Raw genomic sequence first — 24,527 nt, 5'->3', positions numbered from 1 at the left:
ATCAATGTCTAGTCTTAATGTAAAATTGACCAGAAGTATTTTTGAAATAATATTATAATCCAGTCGGAATCTCATAATTATAACTATGCTATAATTTTCACTAGTATGTATATAAGTCCACGGACTTTATCTTTATTAGTTGTTATTCATTAAAATTAACATGAATATTATAGATAAAATAGCCTTTATTATTAACAAAATATATATACATGTAATTAAGTGATCACACTTACAACTAACACATTAATTACAATGCACATACACTAACACTTTACTTCATGTCATTTAGGCGTGTAGCATCAGGCTAGACACAAGTAAATCGTGAAAAGAACCAAACATCACATTGTAAATTGGAATCTTGCTAAAACATACCTAGCCATCAATAAATATAACGCTTTCCTGAACGATAACCCAAGCAAAACGTAAATGAGAGAGATAGTGATGTAATGTTAACGAAGAAGAAAAAACAATGAAATTAGACAAAAAAAGGATTAAAAATCAGAAACAGAACATGAAATGAATTATTTATTGACTTATTGACCTGAAAAGCAAGGCAATTAAAGTTATATCACAATGCAATGTGGGATTTCATTACTGTTAAAAACCAGGCATATTTATCGGAAAAAAAAAAAAGAGGCATATTTTGTCTAATATTTACTCATGACTCTCATTGATGGATTTCCATGTCGTCTCGACTATTTATAAACCATGTTTTACAAGGACAATAACATCAATCAAAGGAAATATTCATTGAGAAATTGACAAAATTTTAAGAAATAAAATAGCTTATTAGCTAAATGGTAAAAAATAGCACCTTCCAAAGTTCAGCAACCCAGTATTCCCTGGGCCAGGGAAGTCTTTAATTCCTCCTCCCCTTTTTTTGCACAAAGATCTACAGTTAAATCGACTGATGATGGAAAAGTTTAATTTCATGTCCCCTCAGGACCAGGCATATTATGAGAACCTCCAACAACAGATAACCAGTTCTGTACCAATCCCATTCCAAAGGGAAACATGAATTTGCCATTTCTCCACAAGGATTGGTAACACTCTCTCTTAATTCTTTCTTTATCTCTCCTCTTTCTTTCTGTTTCTTATTTCTATCACTTTCTATTATTTTCCCAGATACCAAGCAGATATTGGATTGAATTAGAATTAGAATTCAATCTGTATCAGGTGGTATCAAAAATAGCGATGTGCTGATGCAGTGATAGTAGTTCTCCCAATCATAGTAGTTAATCAATCAACTTCGTAGGAAGCTTCTTTTCAAGAACTAGGATTTTTTTAACCTCTGCATGTTGTAGGAAGGTTTCAAGAGCTGGGAAAAGGTTTGTTGTTTTCTGGAAACCACCTAATGATTCTTTACTGAAACGAAACGTAGACGGCTATCTTTGGGTACTCTGTGGTCTTCTGGAAAGTGGGGAGTTCTGAAGAACAGTAATGGAGACCTTGTTATGTTTATAGCTTTCCGAAGGTCCCATGGAATCAAATGAAGCTGCAATATTAGCCATTGAAAAAGAGTCGAGTGGTCTCTACAGATAATATAACTTATAATTCTTTGCATATTATTGTTGAATTAGACATTCAGTCTCCAAACTTTTAGTTGTTCGTATCTGATATTTCTTAATAATCAGAGCACCAAGGAAGCTTTTGGAAACGATTTGTCAGATCAAGAAAATTGTTTAATTTAGAGAAATGTAACTTAAGGCAGGCTCAGGAGGTGATCTCTATTCTTGAAAGAAAATTGGACAAATTTCCAGGATCTAGTAGTCTAAGAAATATCTAGCTTAGCTTTGCTGAGTACTGTATTGGAAATGTCATTATATAAGCAAGCATTTGCAAGTACAGATTCATCACATTTCAATGCAACATGTTCATGTGATATTTGCTCTTCATTCATGCCACTGTTCTACTCCTCTTAACAGGATCTATGAAGCACACTTGATTGATTAGTTGGAAAATCAATTTGGTGGTAGAAAAGTACTGTTGATCATGGGATGCAGATTGCAGAGTATTAAAGTGTTACTGAAAGTAAGGTGTGTTCCTTTATTTTTAGCTTTCCTCTCTTTTGCCCCTTACATAGTGGATGATAGCTTTTTTAAATGTACGTACATAATGAAATCATATCAGTCAAGAAATTGCTTGCTTTATTGTATTTTTGCATCAAAACAAGGTCTCCAACATTTTCTTTATTGACTATGCAGACATTATACAGAGGAAATGAAACTGCAACCTACTTTGTCGACGGCAATTATAAGATTACTCAGCAGAATGCAGATTAGCGAGGATCTTGAAAAAGAAGCAGCTGTTAACCGTCTTAGCAAGGCTGATTTCCTTTGATAGTCTAAAGGCCATCATCAGAGATTGTTAACGAAAGCCATCGCCAATTTTTTCTGTCAAAAGCCACCGCCAATCATTCCGATCAAACTCAGCATCTTCATTCTAACTCTTCCATTGTCTAATGTTTACATCACAACCTTGGAATTCTTGATTCTTCACTGCTTTGCCTGCTCAAGTATTTATCAGAAATCAGAATAATGTTAGAAATGCTCAAACAATCAATCTTTCTAACACAAATTGTAGTACTTCCACTAATGCAAAAATCGAAGAAGAGGCATAACCAAATCAGTGCCACATGACAATCAAATATGCTTATATTACAGTTTCCAAACTTTCAACAATTCCATTATACACTCAGTATAATCAAATCTATTCCACAATCATGGAGAACCAAGCCCTGCACTGTAATATGCTTATATTACAGTTTCCAAACTTTCAACAATTCCATTATACACTCAGTATAATCAAATCTATTCCACAATCATGGAGAACCAAGCCCTGCACTCACTTAATTCCTGAGGCCTTTAAGTAACTATACAAAAGAGTGATAGTTCAAATATCTTACCCCTCCCAAGAAAAGGGTTTGATTCTACAATTTTCCCTTCTATTTAGGGTCCCCAAAGAAGACTGAAAGGCTATTTGTAAGATTTTTGTCTTCATACGAACAAGTGGCACAAGAAAAGCAAATTTGACCAGGCATGTTAAAAGTGTTTGGTCCCCCCCCAAAGCCCAAAATAAACACCAACCCTTCTCTGACTGTCAAACTTTGAACGTGCATACTGATGAGAATATACCTGTGAATACAGGAATGTGCCAAGGATCGCTATGGCAGCTCCAAGGGCATTGAAAGGTTGGACGGGGGTGTGGAAGATGATGATGGAGGAGACTATGACGGATATCCGCTTCATTGTGTTTCCAATGCTAAATGTCAACGGAGAGATTTGATCAAGAGACATGTATGAAACTTGATTATATAGCTGATAGAAAATGCTCTGCGCCGCCACCCACCTGCCAATTCCAAGCAACAGAAATTTTCTTAACATTATTTTGGACTAGATCAAAACCACAAAATAATAAAAACCATCACATCACGATCTCTCCGTCAATTATTTACAACCAAGCAGAAGAGAGGAATAAAAGTGCCTCTCATGAGACCTTTTTCTTTTAAATTTTCTAAGAGACATTTATTGAAAGATCTTAGAAGTTGAATGACTTGTTAAAATCATTATAGAATATTTAAGTGATATATTTGCAGACACAAACATAGATACTTATCAGTGTCAATAACATGCAAATTACCATCATAGACCCAAAAACCAAACTAGTAGTGCTTTAAATAATCTATACAAGAAGCCAAGAACCAACGAGTTTTAACTTAGCGGTATTGGAGTTGTCTACAAGGCTGTAAGGTCTGTTGTTTGAGTCTCAGTCAGGACAAAAAGGAAAAAAAAAAAAAAACATTGTACAAGTAGGCTAGCTAATGATAAAGAATTCCACTTCCACTTTAACAAACCTCCATATTCACTTATTCAGAACTATAATAAGCAGATGATGATTTATAACTCAGCATATGAACCAACCAAGCAGCAATTTAACCAATGAATCAAGTAATTTCATCTCCAGTGAATTAAATTCTCTATCCCCCATCCCCCACTTCGGTTTAACTCCTCAAGCAGACATATATTGGCTTTAAGAGTCTGTTTATCATGTTTTAAATTTTGTTGCCATGTTCTAAAATGTAATTTCCAGTGGATTATTTACAGCTTCAAATTTCAGATAAAGTCCTAAACTCTAGTGAATGAGATGTAATAACTCAAATTATTTAACAAATCTTCAAACTGATTCTAGAATCTCCAAATGTGTAATTAAGGGCATGTAAAGCATAAAGAGAACCCCATGAAAGTACGATATAGTAATTACCAAATAAAATTGGGTCCAATTTGAGCAAGAGCATTTTGCCAGCCAGCAGCCCACATCTGAGGGCCCTCCATAGCTATTGCAAAAGGCGTAAGGATCAACAGAGACAACATAGATAAACAAGCATAGTAGTTCATCCCACTAACAGAGTTCCCCTTCATCCCCTTCTTCGAGAATATGTTCCGAAACACAAATGCCAAATTCGAGATCATAGCCCCCATAAACCCTGAGATAGAAACCAACATAATTTACATCTCAAATACTAAAATCCACTAGAAAATGTTAAGTCTATCAGCAATTGAAGCAATTGTTCTGACCAGTCATGTTGAAATTGAGCTCAGTAACAGCTGCTAGAGCGCAACCTCCAATAATTGGCGCAAGTGATAGATAAACTGGCACAGGGAATGTCTCACCCAATAGAAACCTTGACACCAGAACACTGAAAGCAGGCTCGCTGCTCTTGATGATGTGAGTGAATGACACTGCAACTTTAGACATGCTCACAGTTGCAGCCACATGCCCAATTGTATGAGCTACCGCAACCTAAACAAAGAAATCCAAAGAGAAAAATACTAAATCGGAACTCCAGAAAACTCAAATCCCCTGTTTTTCTTCCTAGATTTTGCTACAATTGTCATGTTCAGTTTTGCATTGCTATGGATAAATTAATAGCTTTTCTCAACTAGGTCAAATAGTATTAATCGTAAGTGACAATAAACAAGGGGAATTAAATCCAGAAGAACTTCAAATTACTTACAGGAAACAGAGTCTTCCAAAACTCGAAATCAGTTTTCGGGGCATCAGCGACCCTCGTGGCCCAAGAAATCAGCATCATGAGAGACCCACAAGCAAGCGAGAGCGTAGAAGTGAGCCAAGGATAAGGGAAAGCATTCAAGACCTTCTTGTTATAAATATTGAACACCACATTCAAAGCCCACCAAGTGGCAAAGTATATCCCAATCTTGATCTTCTGTGCTGCCTGCTTATCCGGAAGTTCTATGTTAATGTCCAGTGGCCGTGACCGGTCAGCTTCATAAGCATTGCAAACTGTCAACGGCTTCTTTTGTTCCCGTTTTGCAGAAAGAGAAAAGTTCTCAACTGAAGAAATGTGAAGCGGCTTCTCAGAAGTCAATGAAGGGACAAAGTTATGGCCTTTTTGCGAATTCGGAATAATGTGTAGTGGAGAAAACTGAAGTTTAACAGCTGAACGCTTTCTGGGTAGGAAATCAGAAGAAGTGAAAGTGGAGTGCGAGTGCTTTAGTGAAGAGATCATAGTGTTCATGTTCTAGTATAGAACAGACTTACAACTACAAACAAAGAATGTTTTAAACGTAAATGGTGTCCAAAGAAGTATTGAGAGAAACAATACTTGAAAGAGAAATTCTTGAAACTCAGCTTGTTTCCCAAGAAACTATCAGAATGTATGGAATATATATAGGTGGGAAAAGCCGAATTGTGAAGAAGTGAAGATACTCTTTGGTATACTGGCGGGTTAGGTGAAGAAATGGAGATAGAGATAGGAGAGGGTTGTTCGGGATTGTAGATGAAAGGAAGATGTCCTCTAATTCTTTTCCTATAAAAGAAAGGTTGGAGGAGAAGGTATTTATATAGGGAGAGGCCATCCCCAAGATGGACCAACTGCTCAAGTGCATCTACGACCCAAGATGGCAAGATGTGAAATTTTCCCAAATTACTCAAATATCCTCCCTCTGCTTTCTTTTAAATCTCCGTTAAAACATATATATATATATATATATATATATATATATATATATATATTGAGGTTGACAAGTCGATAATTACTCTATAAAATTTCATTATTTGGGATTTTGTGAGAGATGATAGGCAAATCAAAATTTTCAAGTTCTGTTCATTCAACCGAGCTTCATGAGATTTCCACATTTTTTAAATGTTTGAATCTCAAAATCTAGCCGTGGAACAGGAATTTGAACGTTTCAACTGGTTTAAATTTCTGTATTTTAGTCGGTTATCTCAGCATGCAGTTCTCTCCACCAACTTTCACAAATTGATTGATGTAACTGCCGTCTGAAGAAATGCCAATTTACCCTGGGAATGAGATATTTCCATCCCCTTTCCCTTCCGCAAAAATATTTCCAACCGTCCATTTTCTGAGCAGAAACAGCCATTTCTGATTTGTTTTTGGGTCCGACAGCCTTCAATAATTCCAAGGATCCAGCTACTATAATTTCATGTAAGAATCTAACCTCGAATATTTAGAGTAATGCTCCTTCCCTCAACAATAACACATCTCAACTATCTCAATTAATCTTAAAATTTTAAATTTTAAAAATTTCAAACTCAAAATCTTAAAAGATTAAATTCTAAACTCTATTTAGAATTTAGACTTTTAAGGTTTAGAGTTTAAAATTTTAAAGTTTAAATTTTTATACTCAAGAATTTAAGGTTTTTATGATTTTGGATTCAAAATTTTAGGATTTAAATTTAAACATATTAAAAATCGATAATAAATAAATATGTTTAATAAATTTTAATAAGAAAGATGTTGCCCGCATTACAAAAATCAAGTTGATCATTGCAAAAATATTATAGCAATAACTATGATGTGAATCAAAGCCATCATGGCTAGCTAGAAGCATGATAGACTACAAATTGGCCTTGTAAAATCTGCACCGCTAATTGCTTGCTCGCAACAACTCCCAAAGAAGAGACAAAAATACTGAGTTAGTTGATTAATGGGTAGCAAATAACAAATAAGGTATGGGTTGGTATTGATTTCCATTGTATCTCTCTCTTGCTCCTGGACGGATGAAAATTTTCGAGCCATTTAAAAAATAATAATAAAATAAATAATTTTTAATAATATTTAAAAAAAAACATTTTTAACTCTAAAATTTAATACCAAACGTGCCTTTAGCGAGCGAGAACTGTGAAGGGACCTTTTGATTTGGTTTGAGTGGCTTACTTGTGCAAAGCCAAATTGGTTAAAAAGGGTATGCGACTTTTCAGGCATATATGCAAGACAGACTTCCACGAGCTATCATTGTTGTTCAATATATAAGACTATTCTTAGAGGTTTTACTTAAATTTAAATTTTTAAATTGAATAATTTTTTAATATAATATTAATTTTTCTTATATTAAAAAGTTACGAGTTTAAATTTTAAATTTTTTTATTTATTAATTAAATATTTTAATACAAAATAAGATTTGCTTATATTTATTTAGGTTTCAAAATCTATTGAATATTATTTACCGTAAAACTCTCACTTGAAAACTTAAAGCTTTAAATCAAATGAGTTATCTTGAATGCATAATTTTTCTTTTATATAAATAATTTTAACTGTGATTCAAATTTAAAATTTTATAGTTTTAGAAATGAATCTAATATTACTTAACTAAAGCACATTGGTTATACAAATGATGTTTTAATATTTAATGGAATAAGGACAAAGCAAAGTAAGATGTAAATCACACATTTCTATCACAAAATAAGAAATTAGCCTTAAGCAGTCGGCAGCTTATATACTTCATAGGTGGGGATGAGATAAATGCGGCAACCATTTGAGATAATTGGTTCCAAAAATCATAACTTAACAAGTGACAACCATCTAAAGAATTGTTTAGTTGGGATAAAGAATTGTTTAGATAGAAGGCTAATTTCTTTGGATTTTAATGTAATTATATTAAAATTCTCTAATGAATGGCGACTCTTCTACTCGAATTTATGTTCAAATATAAGGCACAACTATATATTACCATTCGGCCAACCCTTCATGGGTTCAAAACTTTATGTTGTTAACGTGTTTGCTTGCTGCTCAATCAACATGCAGGGCTTTTGTTCTTCTATGCATGGTTTGTTTTAAAGTCACTAGGACCTTATAATTTTAAGAAGTATATATATATATATATATATATATATATATATATATATATATATATATATATATATATATATATATATATATATATATATATATATAGTCCCTTTAACTTTTAACTTTTAAGCTTTGAATTATTTAATTCGTGTAATAATAATAGTTTATCTTTCTTTTAAATATATTAATTGAGAGAAATTTGACAAATGAATTATTGAGAATACGAAATAAAAAATAATATATTTTTTAAAATAGAAAGATGAAATAGTTAATTTTATTAAAATAAAGAGATTAAATAATTATTTTATCAAAAAATTTTGATAATTGAATTTAATAAGAAACAAGTTAAATAAAAAACAAAACAAAGATCGAAAATAAAACTAAAGCCAAATTAAAACCAAAAGACCATATGATTCAATTCTAATTTTGAAATCAAAATATTCGATTCGATTTTTTGTATGTTTCTAAAAAATATTTTTTGTATTTTCTAGTATTTTGAGACATTTAGAAAAATTGATTAAAGGAAAATATTTTTCTGGTTAAAAAAAATTAAGTCATTTTTAAGGAAAATAACTTACATTTTTCAAAAACAGAAAGTCATTGTCATGACCTAACCTATGAGCCAGATCGGCACTAGGACCTGGGCCAGCCTAAAACTCGCGAGGCCCGTAGTAAGCCTAACTATTCCTCAATCCAACTCTAAGGCCCATTTGGGCCCAATTTCAAGAATTCAACCGGATAGAGTCCGGCTATAAAATGGACCATTCAACGGGAAGTTTTTGACTCGCTCAACCTGTAAACACAATATATAATAAATTGAGGAGCTCAACTCACCCTCCACATAATCAAAATGTCATAACTCAAATGGGAGCTCAGCTCCCTCATCCAATCCCATCATGCTTACAGTTAATAATTTTACAGGTCCAATATAACTTTTATAATACAGGTCAAAAATAAAAATAAGTGATTCTAACACATGCGGAGTCTAAAATTTAACTCAATTGTACAAAATACATTAAATACTATTAATGGACCTGTGAAGAAGAAGAGCAGATTAGCCACAACAAATAATCCTCCTGTAGCCTGGAAAAATAGATGAACAGGAGTGAGCGTTCGACTCAGAGAATAAAATACCAATTTTAATCATAATCTCTAGAGCTATCTAAAGCTAATGCACCATGTGGAGTGATATGCAACATCCTCATAATTTTCATACAATTCATATCATAACAGCAAAAAGGTAATTTGGAGCACTCACACACCCAACACTGTCAAGCAATACATATATGGGAGCTGATCCCCTATACAGCCCTCTTAATCCAACCTCTGCCAGCGAGTGTTTCTCAAGCCGGACTTTCGCTTAATAAACCAAGTGCGGGGTCCTAGCGAGTGTCTCTCAAGCCGTGTCTACCCCGAAGGACCAAGTCCCAGCGAGTGTCTCTCAAGCCATGTCTACCCATCCTGTCCATATCCAATACCATACCACATGCACGCCACGCACACACACTGCTCCAAATTACCACAAACAACATCCATGGCACTTCAACAATTATGAATGCAATATAAAATGTGCCTAGTGTTTAACTACATAGATACATATTTATAAGTGATGCATGGACATGCTTGAACATATAATAATATCAAAATTACAATTAAAATTAATATTTTACTCACAGATTTAAATTGAGGTCACTGTGGCAGCTGGGCGGAGGAGGAAGACTGTCCCGGCTTACCTGATAATTTTATTATAATTATTTAATATATTTGACTCAATACAAACTAAGAAAAGACCAAAGATGTCCTAAGTCGTGTCAAAAATCCGACAGAGTCTTTCTTATACCTAGGACCTACCCAACCTGCAAAAGGGTTCAAAATGCACTTCTATATCTACCAGTCACACATCCACAACTCAATTGCATCACGTAGCCCCTCTTGAGCCTATCCAAACAGTCAACAATCACAATTTGAAAAATTATAGTTTAGTCCTTATAATTAACCCTTTTGCAAAAACTACCCAAATTAGCTCTAAAAATTCTAAAACATTGCCCTGCAGTCCTTAGCAATATTACTAAGCTAATTCAAAAAGAATTTTAATTTTCTAAGCTACCACGAATATTCTATTGATTTTTAATCCAATTTAAGTACTAGATAATTAAGAAAAAGTAAGATTCGGGTTTAACTATGCTGATTCTGACTACGGGAACGCTCTCGGAACGTCTGACAAGGGTGGGGCAGCTAAAATCTCGACTCAATTCTAAGACTTTTTTGTAGCCTGTCTGCCTAGCCCGAAATTTACAGACTTGAGCAACCGTTGAATTTTCGCAAATTGAAAGTACCTATATGAAGCTCACAACACAGGGGTTAGTATATAATTTTTACGAAATTTTCTAAGCTCATTTAGTACTCAAAAAAATACTACGAAGTTTCGCGGGACTCATCAAAAAACGGTGTCAAAAAATTTTAAAATTGGTATTGCCGCGAAACTCTCGACGAGTGGAGCACTTCAGTACTCTCGGTTTTCTTATGGGGTTCATGGTTTGCGAGAAATTTAGCCCAAAAATTTGAAATGGGCTAAAACTTCCCGGAAAAAATTGGGCAAACCGCTCGATGGATTTTGGTATTTTTGGTGTCTATGAAAAGCTCTCGAGGTGAAGATGGGTTTTGACACAAGACTCGATCTGATTGGTGGCCGGATCAGCCGAAATAGACCTGGGAAGATGAAACGATGCGCGCGCAAGGGGGACTTGGCTCAACTTTTCCGGCCGCCTAGAGCGCCTGGAGGTGCGTCGGCGTGTGGGAGAGGTTGGGGCGATGGCTGGCCAGCGAGGGGTGGAGGGAAGAGAGAGAAAACGAGGAGAGAAAGAGGGCTGTCGGGAACGCGCGGAAGAGAAAAAGAAAAGGGAAGTGAGCCGGTCCGATTCGATCGGTCCGATTTGATTTGGTTCGATTCGATCGATCCGATTTGGTCTGGTTTGATTTGGCCGGTCCGATTCAGAAAACAAAAATTTGAATTTTTACTCTGCCTTGAGATCGAAAACGAGGCTCAAAAATTCCAAAAAAATTCTAGAAAACTCAGAAAAATTCATAGAGTCTAAATATATTTTTAGTTTTGCCACGTGGTCTTTAAATTAATTTTTAAAAATCATCAAAATTTTATATTTTTGAAAAATCGAACCGATTTCTAAAATCCGAAAAATTTCAAATAATTTCCTAAAATTTAAATAAAATAAAATATTAATATTTACCCAAAAAATAATAAATTTAAAAATTAGGGGTGTTACATTTTTCCCCTTTTATAGAAAATTTGTTATCAAATTTTACACAAGGCAGAATAAAATACAGAATTACATATTGAATAAATAAGGGTACTTGCTACGCATGTCCGGCTCTGACTCCAAGGTGCACTCTTCCACTGACTGGCTCCTCCACAAAACATTAACCATAGAGATCTTTTTTAATCTTAGCTACCTCACTTGGTAGTCCACTATGGCTACAGGTTGCTCCTCAAACGTCAAGTCTTCCTTCAGCTCTACTATATCCGGCTGTAGCACATGAGAAGGATCAGGTATGTATTTCCTGAGCATGGAGATGTAAAATACAGGGTGAACATGAGAAAGGTTGGGTGGTAACTTCAACCGATAGGCAACTGCTCCAACTCTATCAGTAACCTCAAAAGGTCCAATATATCGAGGTGCCAACTTGCCCTTTTTCTCAAATCTCATGACTCTCTTCATCGGAGAAACCTTCAGGAATACGTAATCGCCTACTACAAACTCCACATCCCTCCATCTGGGATCTGCATAACTTTTCTGCCTACTGAAAGCTGTTTTCAATTGTTCCATGATTAAAGGAACCATTTCTGAAGTGTACTGCACTAGGTCTACATCATGCACCTTCGCTTCTCCCATTTCCGTCCAACACAAAGGAGACCTACACTGTAACATCCTCACTTTAGCTAGTATATACAGTCTACTATTCTGGTGACCAATATCGGTCCGGACAATTAAAATGTTTGAAATTATAAATAGACTAGAGTGAGGAGTTATAAAGAAACTAAATAACTCTCATAACAATCAAGGAAAATTTATAGGAATGAAATACACTAAGGTTAAACGAGCCGAAACCCCAGTGATGAGTAACCCGAAGGAGAAGTGATGGTGAAGGCCGTTAACAACCCTAACCCGAGGGAAAAATTATAAAATAATTTTTGGGACTCTAGAGAAGGGTCATCGAGATTCTTATGGCATTAGAATGCCAAGAAAATGCTTAGAAAAATATTTCTATCGGTACACACAATTTTAGCTCGTTAAGCCCAACGGAGGGCATTTTGGTCATTTCATCTTCAGAGATTATTTTTGGCCAACTTATCCAGTTAAATAAATAATTTATATGACATAAAATGTGAATAAATTTTGTTAAAAATTTAATTGAAATTAAATAGACAAGAAAATGATAGAAAATGAGAAAAAATGAGGATTATGACATCATTATGATGTCATTACTATTCTCCCACCCAATCAAATGTTAACACATGGCACTAATTTGTTTAAAAAGACTTAATGGGCAGAAAAGAAAAGAAAAAAAAATCAGAAAGCTCTTGCATCTTCTTCTTGCCATCCTACCTCACTCCTATGCCCACCATTTTCAAGCTAACCAAAGCTTGATTTCCTTTGTTCTCATCCATTAAAACCTAAGTTTCCCAACACAAAAACTTGTTCTTTCATCTTGGTAAATCTTTTGGGAGCAAAAAAGAAGAGAAAAAGAAGAACCCTAGCAAGTTTGAATTTCACTCCATTAGAGGTTAATGACTTAAACTTGATTTTCTCTTTAAATTCATGTTGAAGGAGTATGATTGAGTGCAAAATTACAAAGAAATTTAATAAATACCATGCCATCCCATATTTTCAGCAACTTTGGTTGGAGTAAGATTTTGATGATTTTCATAGAGCTAAAATGGTAGTATGGCTGCCCTTAGTATTAATCTCTTAAGTGGAGTAATGAAATGCAAGTTATAATGCATGGTTGAGATAGTTGAGTTAGGGTTTGGGATGAAAATGAGACTTTGATCATGTAATGGTGAAAGTAGGTTTTAATGTTCAATTAGTGACTATTTGGTTTTGTTTGAATAAGAAATGAAGTGGTTGGTTTAGTGGGAATTGAAGTTGGTGTGGCTGCCTTTGGTGACCTGTAGGACTGGGCATGAGTCCAGCAGGTTTGGGATGCAATAACTGGAGTTGTAGAGGTTCAATTGGTCAAGGCCAATTGGACATGAAACTAAACACATAATGGCACAACTTTAATGAAGAAACCATGCCCAGAAAACCAAACCAAGTTGACCTACAGATTGCCTTAATCCGGGTGACCTGCATTCTGCCTGGGCAAAATGACCAAATGAATAGTGTTTAGTCATTTGGCCCTAACTCAGTGTAGAGAGGTCTAATTGACCTTAAATTTCACCAGCAATAAGCTGAGATATAGACCTACAACTTTTATGAAGAAACCTAATCCAAATTATGACCATAAAATATTCAAAAAGTGACCTGCAGTCACTGCTCAAAATACTGTAGATTTGGTCAGTCCAGAAATTCTGGAAAAATTATAATCCGACCAGTTGTGGTTTTTGAGTCATAACTTGAGCTACAAAACTCCAAATGGAGTGATTCAAAAAAGGAAATGTAACTAGACAAAATAAGGAACAACTTTCATGTTGACCATTTTGCCAAATTTCCATTGCAAAAATGCTAATGGAACAGTAAACACAAAGCTTGAAATCTGAAAATTTTGAACAATTAACATTAAGCTTAGAAATGGTATTGGCAACCAATGCCAACAATTTTAGAATGCAAAATGTGGTATGTTGGGAGTGTTAAAACCAATGTATATATTGTCCACGTAAAAGTCAACATTTTGGTGACTAATGAATCGAATAGTAACCCAAAACTTGAATTTCACGAATTGTGAAACTTAAAAGTGTAATATGCCCTAGTATACCTAGTAAGATTGGTTTGGATAGGTTGGCATGCCAATAGGGTTCTGTTAGCAGTACTGCATATGGCTTCATGTCATTCTGTGATAAAATAGCCTTTGGCAATGTTAATTGAGTTATTATACTTGAATTATATCCTTGATGATTATTACAGCTTATTAGTCGCTGCACAATCCGGAGACACAATGTGATCGATGGTGTGATGGTCCGAGGTACTTAGTACCCAGTGCTAGTTTACCCATTTATCCAGTTCAGTAGACTAGTAGGGGTTACTCGGGCAATGATAATAAATCTTACCAAATTTTAATCAAATGATACTGCAATAAATATCAGAAATTAAGTCTACCAAAAATGTAAACATACATTATGTATATTTACTTTATTTTAGTTATTTTATTTTATATTGTCACCACTAAGCAGAATTGCTTAGCGCGTCGCTTTTGCCACGCTCAGGTACTAGAGACATAGCTGGGGAGTCCAGCAGACCTCATACAGGGTGAGCTTTCAGATCTGCACATGGAGTCCAGAGTCACCTCACATTTGTAGTGCATTTGGTAGGACATTAGGCCACTTTTAGTGTTTTGGTATTTTGTATTTTCTAAACTTCTGTAATGAATATTATAAACTCATGTAATTATGCTTTTGATGTAATTATCTATGAACTATGTTCAGTAATAAATGTAAGCATTTCTCATTGAGTTGACTGTGATATAAATTAAATTTAATTTTGAGATACTGAAGTCATTTGAGAAATTGTTGAGAATATATTGGTGGTTGACTGAGAATGATGTGATGATTTTATTGAAAGTTTTTTTAACAGATTCAGAAGAACTGTTTTTCCAATGTACAGCCGGCACTCTGCCGGATTTTCTATAAAATTTACGGAAAATTTAGATTAATCAAAAATTGTAAATAAATAAGTAAAAAGGTAAATTGAATTGAAATATGATTTGGTACTCCGGTACACTGTGTGGCATATCTTGCTCGGCTACACTGTAGACGGGTAAGGGGTGTCACATTTAGTGGTATCAGAGCATCGGTTTAGGCGTTTTTGGGCCTAGATAGAGTGCATACAATTGCATTGCATTTGTAAGTGTTGAGGTGACACTGATGCAAATCTGTTTGTTTTCTTATTTTGATTAGGATATAGATCCTGCTTCTCAAAGAGCAGTTGATGAAGAGGTGGAGAGTCATGCTCCACCAAGGGCTAAATCTGGAGGCAGGGGAGAATCTGCTCCACCAACAGCTGAGGCACCTGCTCAACCTCAGTTTGCACTATTTCAGCAAATGACCGAGTTTTACCGACAAATGATGGGGGCAATTCCACCACCACAACCACAGCCACAACCTCCACCAGCACCACAGAAGTCCCATCTGGAGAAACTGCGAAAACATGGGGCTGTGGATTTCTTTGGGAAGAAGGAGGATGATCCCATGACAGCAAAAAACTAGTTGGATAGAACAATCAAAGTGCTGAAATAGCTTAATTGCACCCCAAGCGTAACACTCGAGAGTCCGTGTCCCTACTTCGTGATGATGCATATGCTGGTGGGACACAAGAACTGTGAGGTGCAACCTGAACGGATCACCTGAGAATTCTTCCTTACAGAGTTCAGAAAGAAATATGTCAGTAAAGTATATTTAGAAGAGAGAAGAAGAGAATTTCTCAGTCTGAAACAGAGGCAACTATCAGTGGTAGAGTATGAGCGAGAATTCGTTAGACTGGGTTGGTATGGGAGGGAGATAGTCCCTACAGAGGCAGAGAGGTGCAGAAGGTTTGAAGAAGGGCTCAATGACAATATCAAAGTCATGATAACAGCATTGGAGATTTCGGATTTTGCTAAGCTAGTTGATGCTACAACGAAAGTAGAAAGAGTCCGAATAAATGAACAAAATAGAAGGGAAAGACAGCAGAAGAAGGGTCCAGGTCAGTCCAGTACATTTTCTACTCCCAGTAAGAAGAGTAAGGGTCCTCCTGCTCAGGTTTCAGGACAACCACAAGGTCAGGATCAGTCTCAGGGGCCCAGACCACAGTTTACACCTAGGAGAGACAAGTCCACACCATCAGTGGGCAGCTCTCCAGAGACGGTGTTTAGGGGACCAGCCCCAGCATCTTCTGCCTGTCCGTACTGCCATAAGTGGCATAAGGGGGACTGTTGGCGAGTGACTGGTGCATGCTTACGGTGTGGATCTACAGAACATCAGATCAAGAATTGTCCGAAGAGGACTACTACAGTTGCTCCAACACAAACTGACAGACCTGCTCCTGCACCACAAAGGGGTAGGCAACCTGGTAAATCTGAGGCAACTGGTCCATCACTCAGGCCTGCATCTGAGTCAGCTGAGAGGCCAGAGACTAGAGTACCTACCAGGGCCTATGCCATCAGAGCTCAGGAGGAGCAAGATGCCCCGGATGTCATCAGGGGTACGTTCTCCCTCTACAACACTTTTGTGCATGCATTGGTGGATCCAGGATCCACTCATTCATACATTTGCATCAAACTACCCGTAGAGAGGGGAGTTCCAGTAGAGGAGAGTGATCAAGACATTCTAGTCACAAATCCACTAGGCCACAGTGTGGTAGTGAATAAGGTGTATAAAGGTTGCCCATTGAGGATTCAGGGGTATGAATTCTTGGCAGACCTAATTGAATTGCCCTTTCACGAGTTTGACATGATTTTGGGAATGGACTGGTTGTCACGTCATCAAGCAATAGTTGATTGCAAATTGAAGAGGATTTCTTTGAAAACTTCTGAGGGTAATGAGATTACTATTGTGGGTGAAAGGACAAATTTTCTGTCCAATGTTATCTCAGCCACAGTTGTAAGAAGATTAATGAAAAAAGGCTGTAAAGCTTACCTAGCACGCGTGGTTGATACTAGGCAGGCTAAGCCAAACCTGTGTGATATACCCACAGTAAGAGACTTCCCAGATGTATTTCCTGAAGAGTTGCCTGGTTTACCACCAGAAAGGGAAGTCGAGTTTGCTATTGAGGTAATGTCGGGTACAGCACCAATTTCTATTGCTCCTTATAGGATGGCACCCACTGGATTGAGGGAGTTGAAAATTCAGTTGCAGGAGTTACTCGATAAGGGGTTCATACGCCCCAGTGTGTCACCATGGGGAGCTCCGGTGCTGTTTGTGAAGAAGAAAGATGGAACTTTGAGATTGTGTATTGATTACCGGCAGTTAAACAAGGTAACTGTGAAGAATAAATATCCATTGCCCAGAATTGACGATTTGTTTGATCAGTTGAAGGGAGCCGGTGTATTTTCAAAAATTGATCTCACATCAGGGTATCATCAGTTGAGGATAAAGGATGCAGATGTATCAAAAACTGCATTCAGAACCCAGTATGGGCATTATGAATTTTTAGTGATGTCGTTTGGGTTAACAAATGCACTAGCAGCATTTATGGACCTTATGAACCGTATCTTCCATCCATACTTAGATCGGTTTGTAGTGGTCTTTATTGATGATATTCTGGTGTATTCCAAGACCAGGGAAGAACATGATGAACATTTGAGGATTGTTCTGCAAACCCTGCGAGAAAAGAAGCTGTATGCTAAGTTGTCCAAGTGTGACTTCTGGATGAGTGAAATCTCCTTTCTTGGACACATAGTATCAGCTGAGGGGATTAGAGTGGATCCCAAAAAGATAGAACAGTGATGGAATGGAAGCCTCCCAGAAATACAACTGAGGTCAGAAGTTTCTTAGGGCTAGCTGGGTATTACAGAAGATTTGTGAAGGGGTTCTCTCTTATAGCTGCTCCAATGACCAAGTTATTGCACAAGAATGTGAAATTTGGCTGGAATGATAAGTGCCAAGCCAGTTTTGAGAGGCTGAAGGCTATGTTGACAGAAGCACCAGTGTTAACACAGGCAGTGTCGAGAAAAGACTTTATGGTCTACAGTGATGCCTCATATAATGGGCTAGGGTGTGTATTGATGCAAGAGGGGAAAGTGGTTGCCTATGCTTCCAGGCAGTTAAGGCCATATGAACAAAACTACCCTACTCATGACTTGGAGTTAGCAGCAATTATCTTCGCACTGAAGATATGGAGGCATTATTTATATGCTGAAAAATGCTACATCTATACAGACCACAAGAGTCTAAAATATTTGCCAACCCAGATGGAGCTCAATCTTAGACAGAGGCAATGGATGGAGTTCCTAAAGGACTATGATTGTGTGATAGATTATCATCTTGGGAAGGCAAATGTAGTTGCTGATGCTTTAAGCAGGAAGTCCATCATAGCTTTAAGATCACTAAATGCCCGTTTGTCCTTAACTCAAAATGGAGTTATTTTGGCTGAGTTATAAGTGAGGCCAAACCTGCTACAGCAGATGCAAGATGGGCAGCGGGCAGATGAAAAATTAATGGCCACTGTGGGTAAAATTCCAGAGGGAAAGGAAACTGATTATGAGATGAAAGCAGATGGGTGTCTGTACTACAGAGAAAGAGTGTGTGTACCAGATGATGGGGAACTGAAGACTAGTATTCTGAAAGAAGCACACACTAGTGTTTATGCTATGCACTCGAGAAGCACAAAAATGTTTAATGATTTGAAGCCTCATTATTGGTGGCTTAGTATGAAGAGGGATATAGCTGACTATGTGACTAAGTGTTTGACATGTCAGCAAGTTAAAGCAGAACATCAAGTTCCATCAGGATTGCTACAGCCTATAAGCATACCTGAATGGAAATGGGACCAGGTCACTATGAATTTTGTTAGTGGTCTACCTCTCACCCAGAAGAAGCATGATGCAGTATGGGTGATAGTGGATAGATTGATGAAGTCAACACATTTTCTGCCAGTGAGGACTGACTACTCACTGGAGAAGTTAGCAGAATTGTATATCAGTGAGATAGTTAGACTGCATGGAATCCCACTTTCCATCATATATAACCGAGACCCAAGGTTTACATCGAGATTCTGGAAAAAGTTACAAGAAGCCTTGGGCACACAACTCCGTTTTAGCACGGCTTTTCATCCTCAGACGGATGGACAGTCAAAACGAGTACTCCAGGTAAACCTAAGAACTAATTGAATTTTCATAAATAATAAATTGAAATAATAGTAACAATGTGAATTATGTAATAGATCCTAGAGGATATGCTGAGGAGTTGTGTCATTGAGTTTGAGGGGAGTTGGGATAGATATCTCCCACTAGCAGAATTTGCATATAATAATAGCTACCAAGCTAGCATTCAAATGGCTCCCTATAAAGCACTGTATTGGAGGAAATGTAGAACCCCAGTATGTTGGACTGAATTGGGCAAAGATAAGCTGGTAGGACCAGACCTGGTGAAACAGACTGAGGAGAAAGTGAAGATAATCAAAGCTAACTTGAAGGTTGCCTCAGATAGACAGAAATCTTATGCCGACTTGAAGAGAAAAGACATACAGTATGCAGTTGGCGACAAAGTATTTCTCAAAGTCTCACCGTGGAAGAAAGTACTGCGGTTTGGAAGAAAGGGTAAGTTAAGCCCTAGGTTCATTGGCCCATATGAAGTCATTGAACGTGTGGGCTAGTGGCCTATCAGCTCGCTTTACTACCAGAACTGGATAAAATCCATAATGTATTCCATGTTTCTATGCTGAGAAGATATCACTCAGACCCTTCACATGTCATCTCCATGGAAGAGATTGAAATCCAACCGGACTTGACATATACAAAAGAACCTATACAAATCCTAGCTCGGAAAGTGAAGGAACTGAGAAATAAACAAATTCCACTGGTGAAAGTGCTTTGGAGGCACCACAACACTGAAGAGGCAACTTGGGAAAGTGAAGAGACGATAAGGCAACAGTTTCCTCAACTGTTTGCATCAGGTAAATTTTGAGGATGAAATTTTTATTAGAGGGGAAGAGTTGTAACATCCTCACTTTAGCTAGTCCGTACAGTTTACTGTTCCGGTGACCAATGTCAGTCTGGGCAGTTAGAATATTTGAAATTATAAATAGACTAGAGTGAGGAGTTATAAAGAAACTAAATAACGCTCATAACAATCAAGGAAAATTTATTGGAATGAAATACACTAAGGTTAAACGAGCCGAAACCCCAGTGATGAGCAACCCGAAGGGAAAGTGACGGTGAAGGCCGTTAACAACCCTAGACCCAAGGGAAAAATTATAAATAATTTTTGGGACTCTAGAGAAGGGTCATTGAGATTCTTATGGCATTAGAATGCCAAGAAAATGCTTAGAAAAATTTTTCTATCGGTACACACAATTTTGGCACGTTAAGCCCAACGGAGGGCATTTTGGTCATTTCATCTTCAGAAATGATTTTTGGCCAACTTGTCCAGTTAAATAAATAATTTATATGATATAAAATGTGAATAAATATTGTTAAAAATTTAATTGAAATTAAATAGACAAGAAAATGATAGAAAATGAGAAAAAATGAAGATTATGACATCATTATGATGTCATTACTATTCTCCCACCCAATCAAATGTTGACACATGGCACTAATTTGTTTAAAAAGACTTAATGGGCAAAAAAGAAAAGAAAAAAAATCAGAAAGCTCTTGCATCTTCTTCTTGCCGTCCTACCTCACTCCCATGCCCACAATTTTCAAGCTAACGAAAGCTTAATTTTCTTGGTTCTCATCCATTAAAACCTAAGTTTCCCAACACAAAAACTTGCTCTTTCATCTTGGTAAATCTTTTGGGAGCAAAAAGAAGAGAAAAAGAAGAACCCTAGCAAGTTTGAATTTCACTCCATTAGAGGTTAGTGACTTAAACTTGATTTTCTCTTTAAATTCATGTTGAAGGAGTATGATTGAGTGCAAAATTACAAAGAAATTTAATAAATACCATGTGTATGGCCAACCCATATTTTCAGTAGACTTGGTTGGGGTAAGATTTTGATGATTTTCATGGAGCTAAAATGGTAGTATGGCTGCCCTTAGTATTAATCTCTTAAGTGGAGTAATGAAATGCAAGTTATAATGCATGGTTGAGATAGTTGAGTTAGGGTTTGGGATGAAAATGAGACTTTAATCATGTAATGGTGAAAGTAGGTTTTAATGGTCAATTAGTGACCATTTGGTTTTGTATGAATAAGAAATGAAGTGGTTGGTTTAGTGGGAATTGAAGTTGGTGTGGCTGCCCTTGGTGACCTGTAGGACTGGGCATGAGTCTAGCAGGTTTGGGCAACAATAACTGGAGTTGTAGAGGTTCAATTAGTGCAAGGCCAATTGGACATGAAACTAGACACATAATGGCACAACTTTGATGAAGAAACCATGCCCAAAAAATCAAACGAAGTTGACCTACAGATTGCCCTAATCCGGGTGACCTGCATTCTGATTGGGCAAAATGACTAAATGAATAGTGTTTAGTCATTTGGCCCTAACTCAGTATAGAGAGGTCCAATTGACCTTAAATTTTACCAGCAACAATCTGAGATATAGACCTACAACTTTCATGAAGAAACTTAACCCAAATTATGACCATAACATATTCAAAAAGTGACCTGTAGTCACTGCTCAAAATACTGTAGATTTGGTCAGTCCAGAAATTCTGGAAAAATTATAATCCGACCAGTTATGGTTTTTGAGCCATAACTTGAGCTACAAAACTCCAAATGAAGTGATTCAAAAAAGGAAATATAACTAGACAAAATAAGGAACAACTTTCGTTGACCATTTTGCCAAATTTTCACTGCAAAAATGACTAATGGAACATTAAACACAAAGCTTGAAATCTGAAAATTTTGAACAATTAACATTAAGCTTAGAAATGGTATTGCCAACCAAAACCAACAATTTTAGAATGCAAAATGTGGTATTTTGGGAGTGTTAAAACCAATGTATCTATTGTCCATGTAAAAGTCAACATTTTGTTGACTAATGAATTGAATAGAAATCCAAAACTTGAATTTCACGAATTATGAAACTTAAAAGTGTAATATGCGCTAGTATACCTAGCAAGATTGGTTTGGATAGGTTGGCATGCCAATAGGGTTCTGTTAGCAGTACTGCATATGGCTTCATGCCATTCTATGATAAAATAGTCTTTGGCAATGTTAATTGAGTTATTATACTTGAATTATATCCTTGATGATTATTACAGCTTGTTAGCTGTTCTGTTGTACACCGGGAGACACAATGTGACCGATGGTGTGATGGTCCGAGGTACTTAGTACCCAGTGCCAGTTTACCCGTTTATCCAGTCCAGTCGACTAGTATGGGTTACTCGAGCAATGATAATAAATCTTACTAAATTTTAATCGAATAATGCTGCAATAAATATCAGAAATTAAGTCTACCAAAAATGTAAACGTACATTCTACATATTTACCTTATTTTAGTTATTTTATTTTATATTGTCACTACTGTAACACCCCTATTTGTATAGCCTGGTATATTTCACTGTTCCGGTGACCGGTGTCGGTCCGGACAATTAAGGGGATTAGAACCACACTTAAGACAACCAGAGAAACCATAAACACAAATAATTAGTAATGTCCAATTAGTTAAGTATAAATAAGAAAAATAGAACATAAGAGGTTAAACGAGCCGAGAGTCACAGCGATGAGTGACCTCCTCGGGAACGACTGCGAAGTCGTTTTAAACTCAAATTTCGAACCGTAAAATGTGACGCTGCGGTCCTTAGGACCCTTATGAACACAGCAGAAAAGAGAAAATCACGAAAAGAAGCATTAAGCGGTCAAATAATTAGGTCGTGAGCGGAAGAAATATTGGATTATTTGCAAACTGGATGAACTTCGTGAGGCAATTTGGTCAATTGACCCCGAGCTGACTCGACCTAATCAAATAAACTCGGAGAAAAGAAAATTTCGGAATCGAGAATTAAATTAAAGAACTAATAGAAAAAAAAAAAAGAAAAAGAGATGAAAATGAAAAAGTCAAAAGTTATGACATCATGCATGATGCTATAACTAAATTAATAAATTGAATTATTTAATTGGGATTTTTTTTGTGGTCTTCCATAAGCTAAATTGCATAAAGGAAAGAAAAAAAAATTATTTTAATTTTCCAACTTTTTTTTTTTGACCAAGTCAATTATGGGCATAAAAACAAAAATTCAAAAAACATTTTTTTCACTTCTTCTTTTGTTATTCCCGTAACTCTCTCCTCTCCCTCTCTTCTTATTTTGTTCCACCATTTTTAAGCAAGAAAAGCTTGGAATTCTTGGTTCCTTTCCATAAATCCTCTAAATCCCAACATTAAATCTTATCCCTAGACCTAGATAAACACTTTGGGAGCAAGAAGGAAAAGAAAACTTGGAGAAGTGAAGAATTTGGAAATCTACAAATTGAGGTAAGTGCAATTTCAAGTTTGGATTCTTATGGAATTCATGAATTTGAGTTTATGTGTGATGAAATTGCATTTGAAATAAAGAAAATCATGCTTAAATAAGGGAAGAAAGAATGTGGCAGCCATAGAACCCTAAGGTTTTAATGGTATTTAGTTAGGTTAAACATGAAATATTGGTGAATAGATGTTATATATGTGATTGTATAATTAGATTACATGAATTGTGAAGATTGGACAAAGTTAGGGTTTTGGGACTTAGGGTTTATGACCCAAAAATGTAAGAAATGCATAATTGATATCTTTGACCAATTATGGACTGAAAAATGGTCAATAATGACCAAAGGAAATGTGTGGGAATTGTTAGAATGGAAGACAAATTCATAGGTCACCAAACCCACTTTGAAGGACCAAAACTCAAATTTTACAAGTCTAATTGATATGCCACCAAGTGGGGATGAAAATAGACATAAAATAGCACAATTTTCATTAAGGAACCATGGCCAAAAACTGACCAAAACTTGGTGAAACAATTGACCAAAGTGAAATGAGAGCAGGCTGCCACTGCACCAAACTGGCCAAATGAACAGTAATTCGAGCTAGACAGGTCAAATTGACCTGAAATTTTACCAGAAATTAGATGAGACATAGATCTAAAACTTTTATGAAGAACACCACCCCAAATTATTCCATTAACCCATTCAAATTATTGAGCAAAGTTAAGTTACCAAACCTGAAACTCTGCAGATTTTCAATTGAGCAGTAATGTTTGGATGGCTATAACTCTCTCTAGGAAACTCGGATTTAGGCGATTCTTGAACCGACGGAAACCTAAGACATAGTAGAACATTTCATATGAAGAAAGTTAGACTAAATTATGAACTTAACTTAATCAAATTACTGACCAAATTTGGATCAAAATCTGCCAGAACCCAAAATACCAGTATGAATAGTGCACGTGAACAGTAAACTTATTTTGGCCATAACTTGAGATACAAAACTCCGATTGAGGTGATCTAAAAATGAGAATACACTTAAGACAATAAGGAACATTTTCTATGAAGGAAGTTTTGTCAAATTCCAACAGTAGATTGACCAATGGAACAGTGCAACTTCGAAGCACTAAAACCGAAAATTG

The 24,527-nt window shown here is 36.3% G+C and overlaps 1 protein-coding gene across 1 annotated transcript; it reads right to left on the bottom strand.

The window, feature by feature from the left end:
- Window positions 1-2,126: 2,126 nt before the first annotated feature.
- LOC110633226 (glucose-6-phosphate/phosphate translocator 2, chloroplastic) lies at window positions 2,127-5,901 on the bottom strand. The gene is made up of 5 exons (XM_021781737.2): window positions 5,015-5,901; window positions 4,575-4,800; window positions 4,261-4,483; window positions 3,135-3,348; window positions 2,127-2,507 (listed from the first exon to the last, which is right to left on the bottom strand). The coding sequence occupies exons 1-5, from the start codon at window positions 5,537-5,539 to the stop codon at window positions 2,496-2,498; spliced, it is 1,200 nt and encodes a 399-aa protein (XP_021637429.1). The 5' UTR covers window positions 5,540-5,901; the 3' UTR covers window positions 2,127-2,495.
- Between the last annotated feature and the right edge of the window lie 18,626 nt (window positions 5,902-24,527).

The sequence above is a fragment of the Hevea brasiliensis genome, chromosome 11 (assembly GCF_030052815.1).
Source record: "Hevea brasiliensis isolate MT/VB/25A 57/8 chromosome 11, ASM3005281v1, whole genome shotgun sequence".
Lineage (NCBI taxonomy): Eukaryota > Viridiplantae > Streptophyta > Magnoliopsida > Malpighiales > Euphorbiaceae > Hevea > Hevea brasiliensis.
This window is presented reverse-complemented; position numbering and strand designations above follow the sequence as displayed.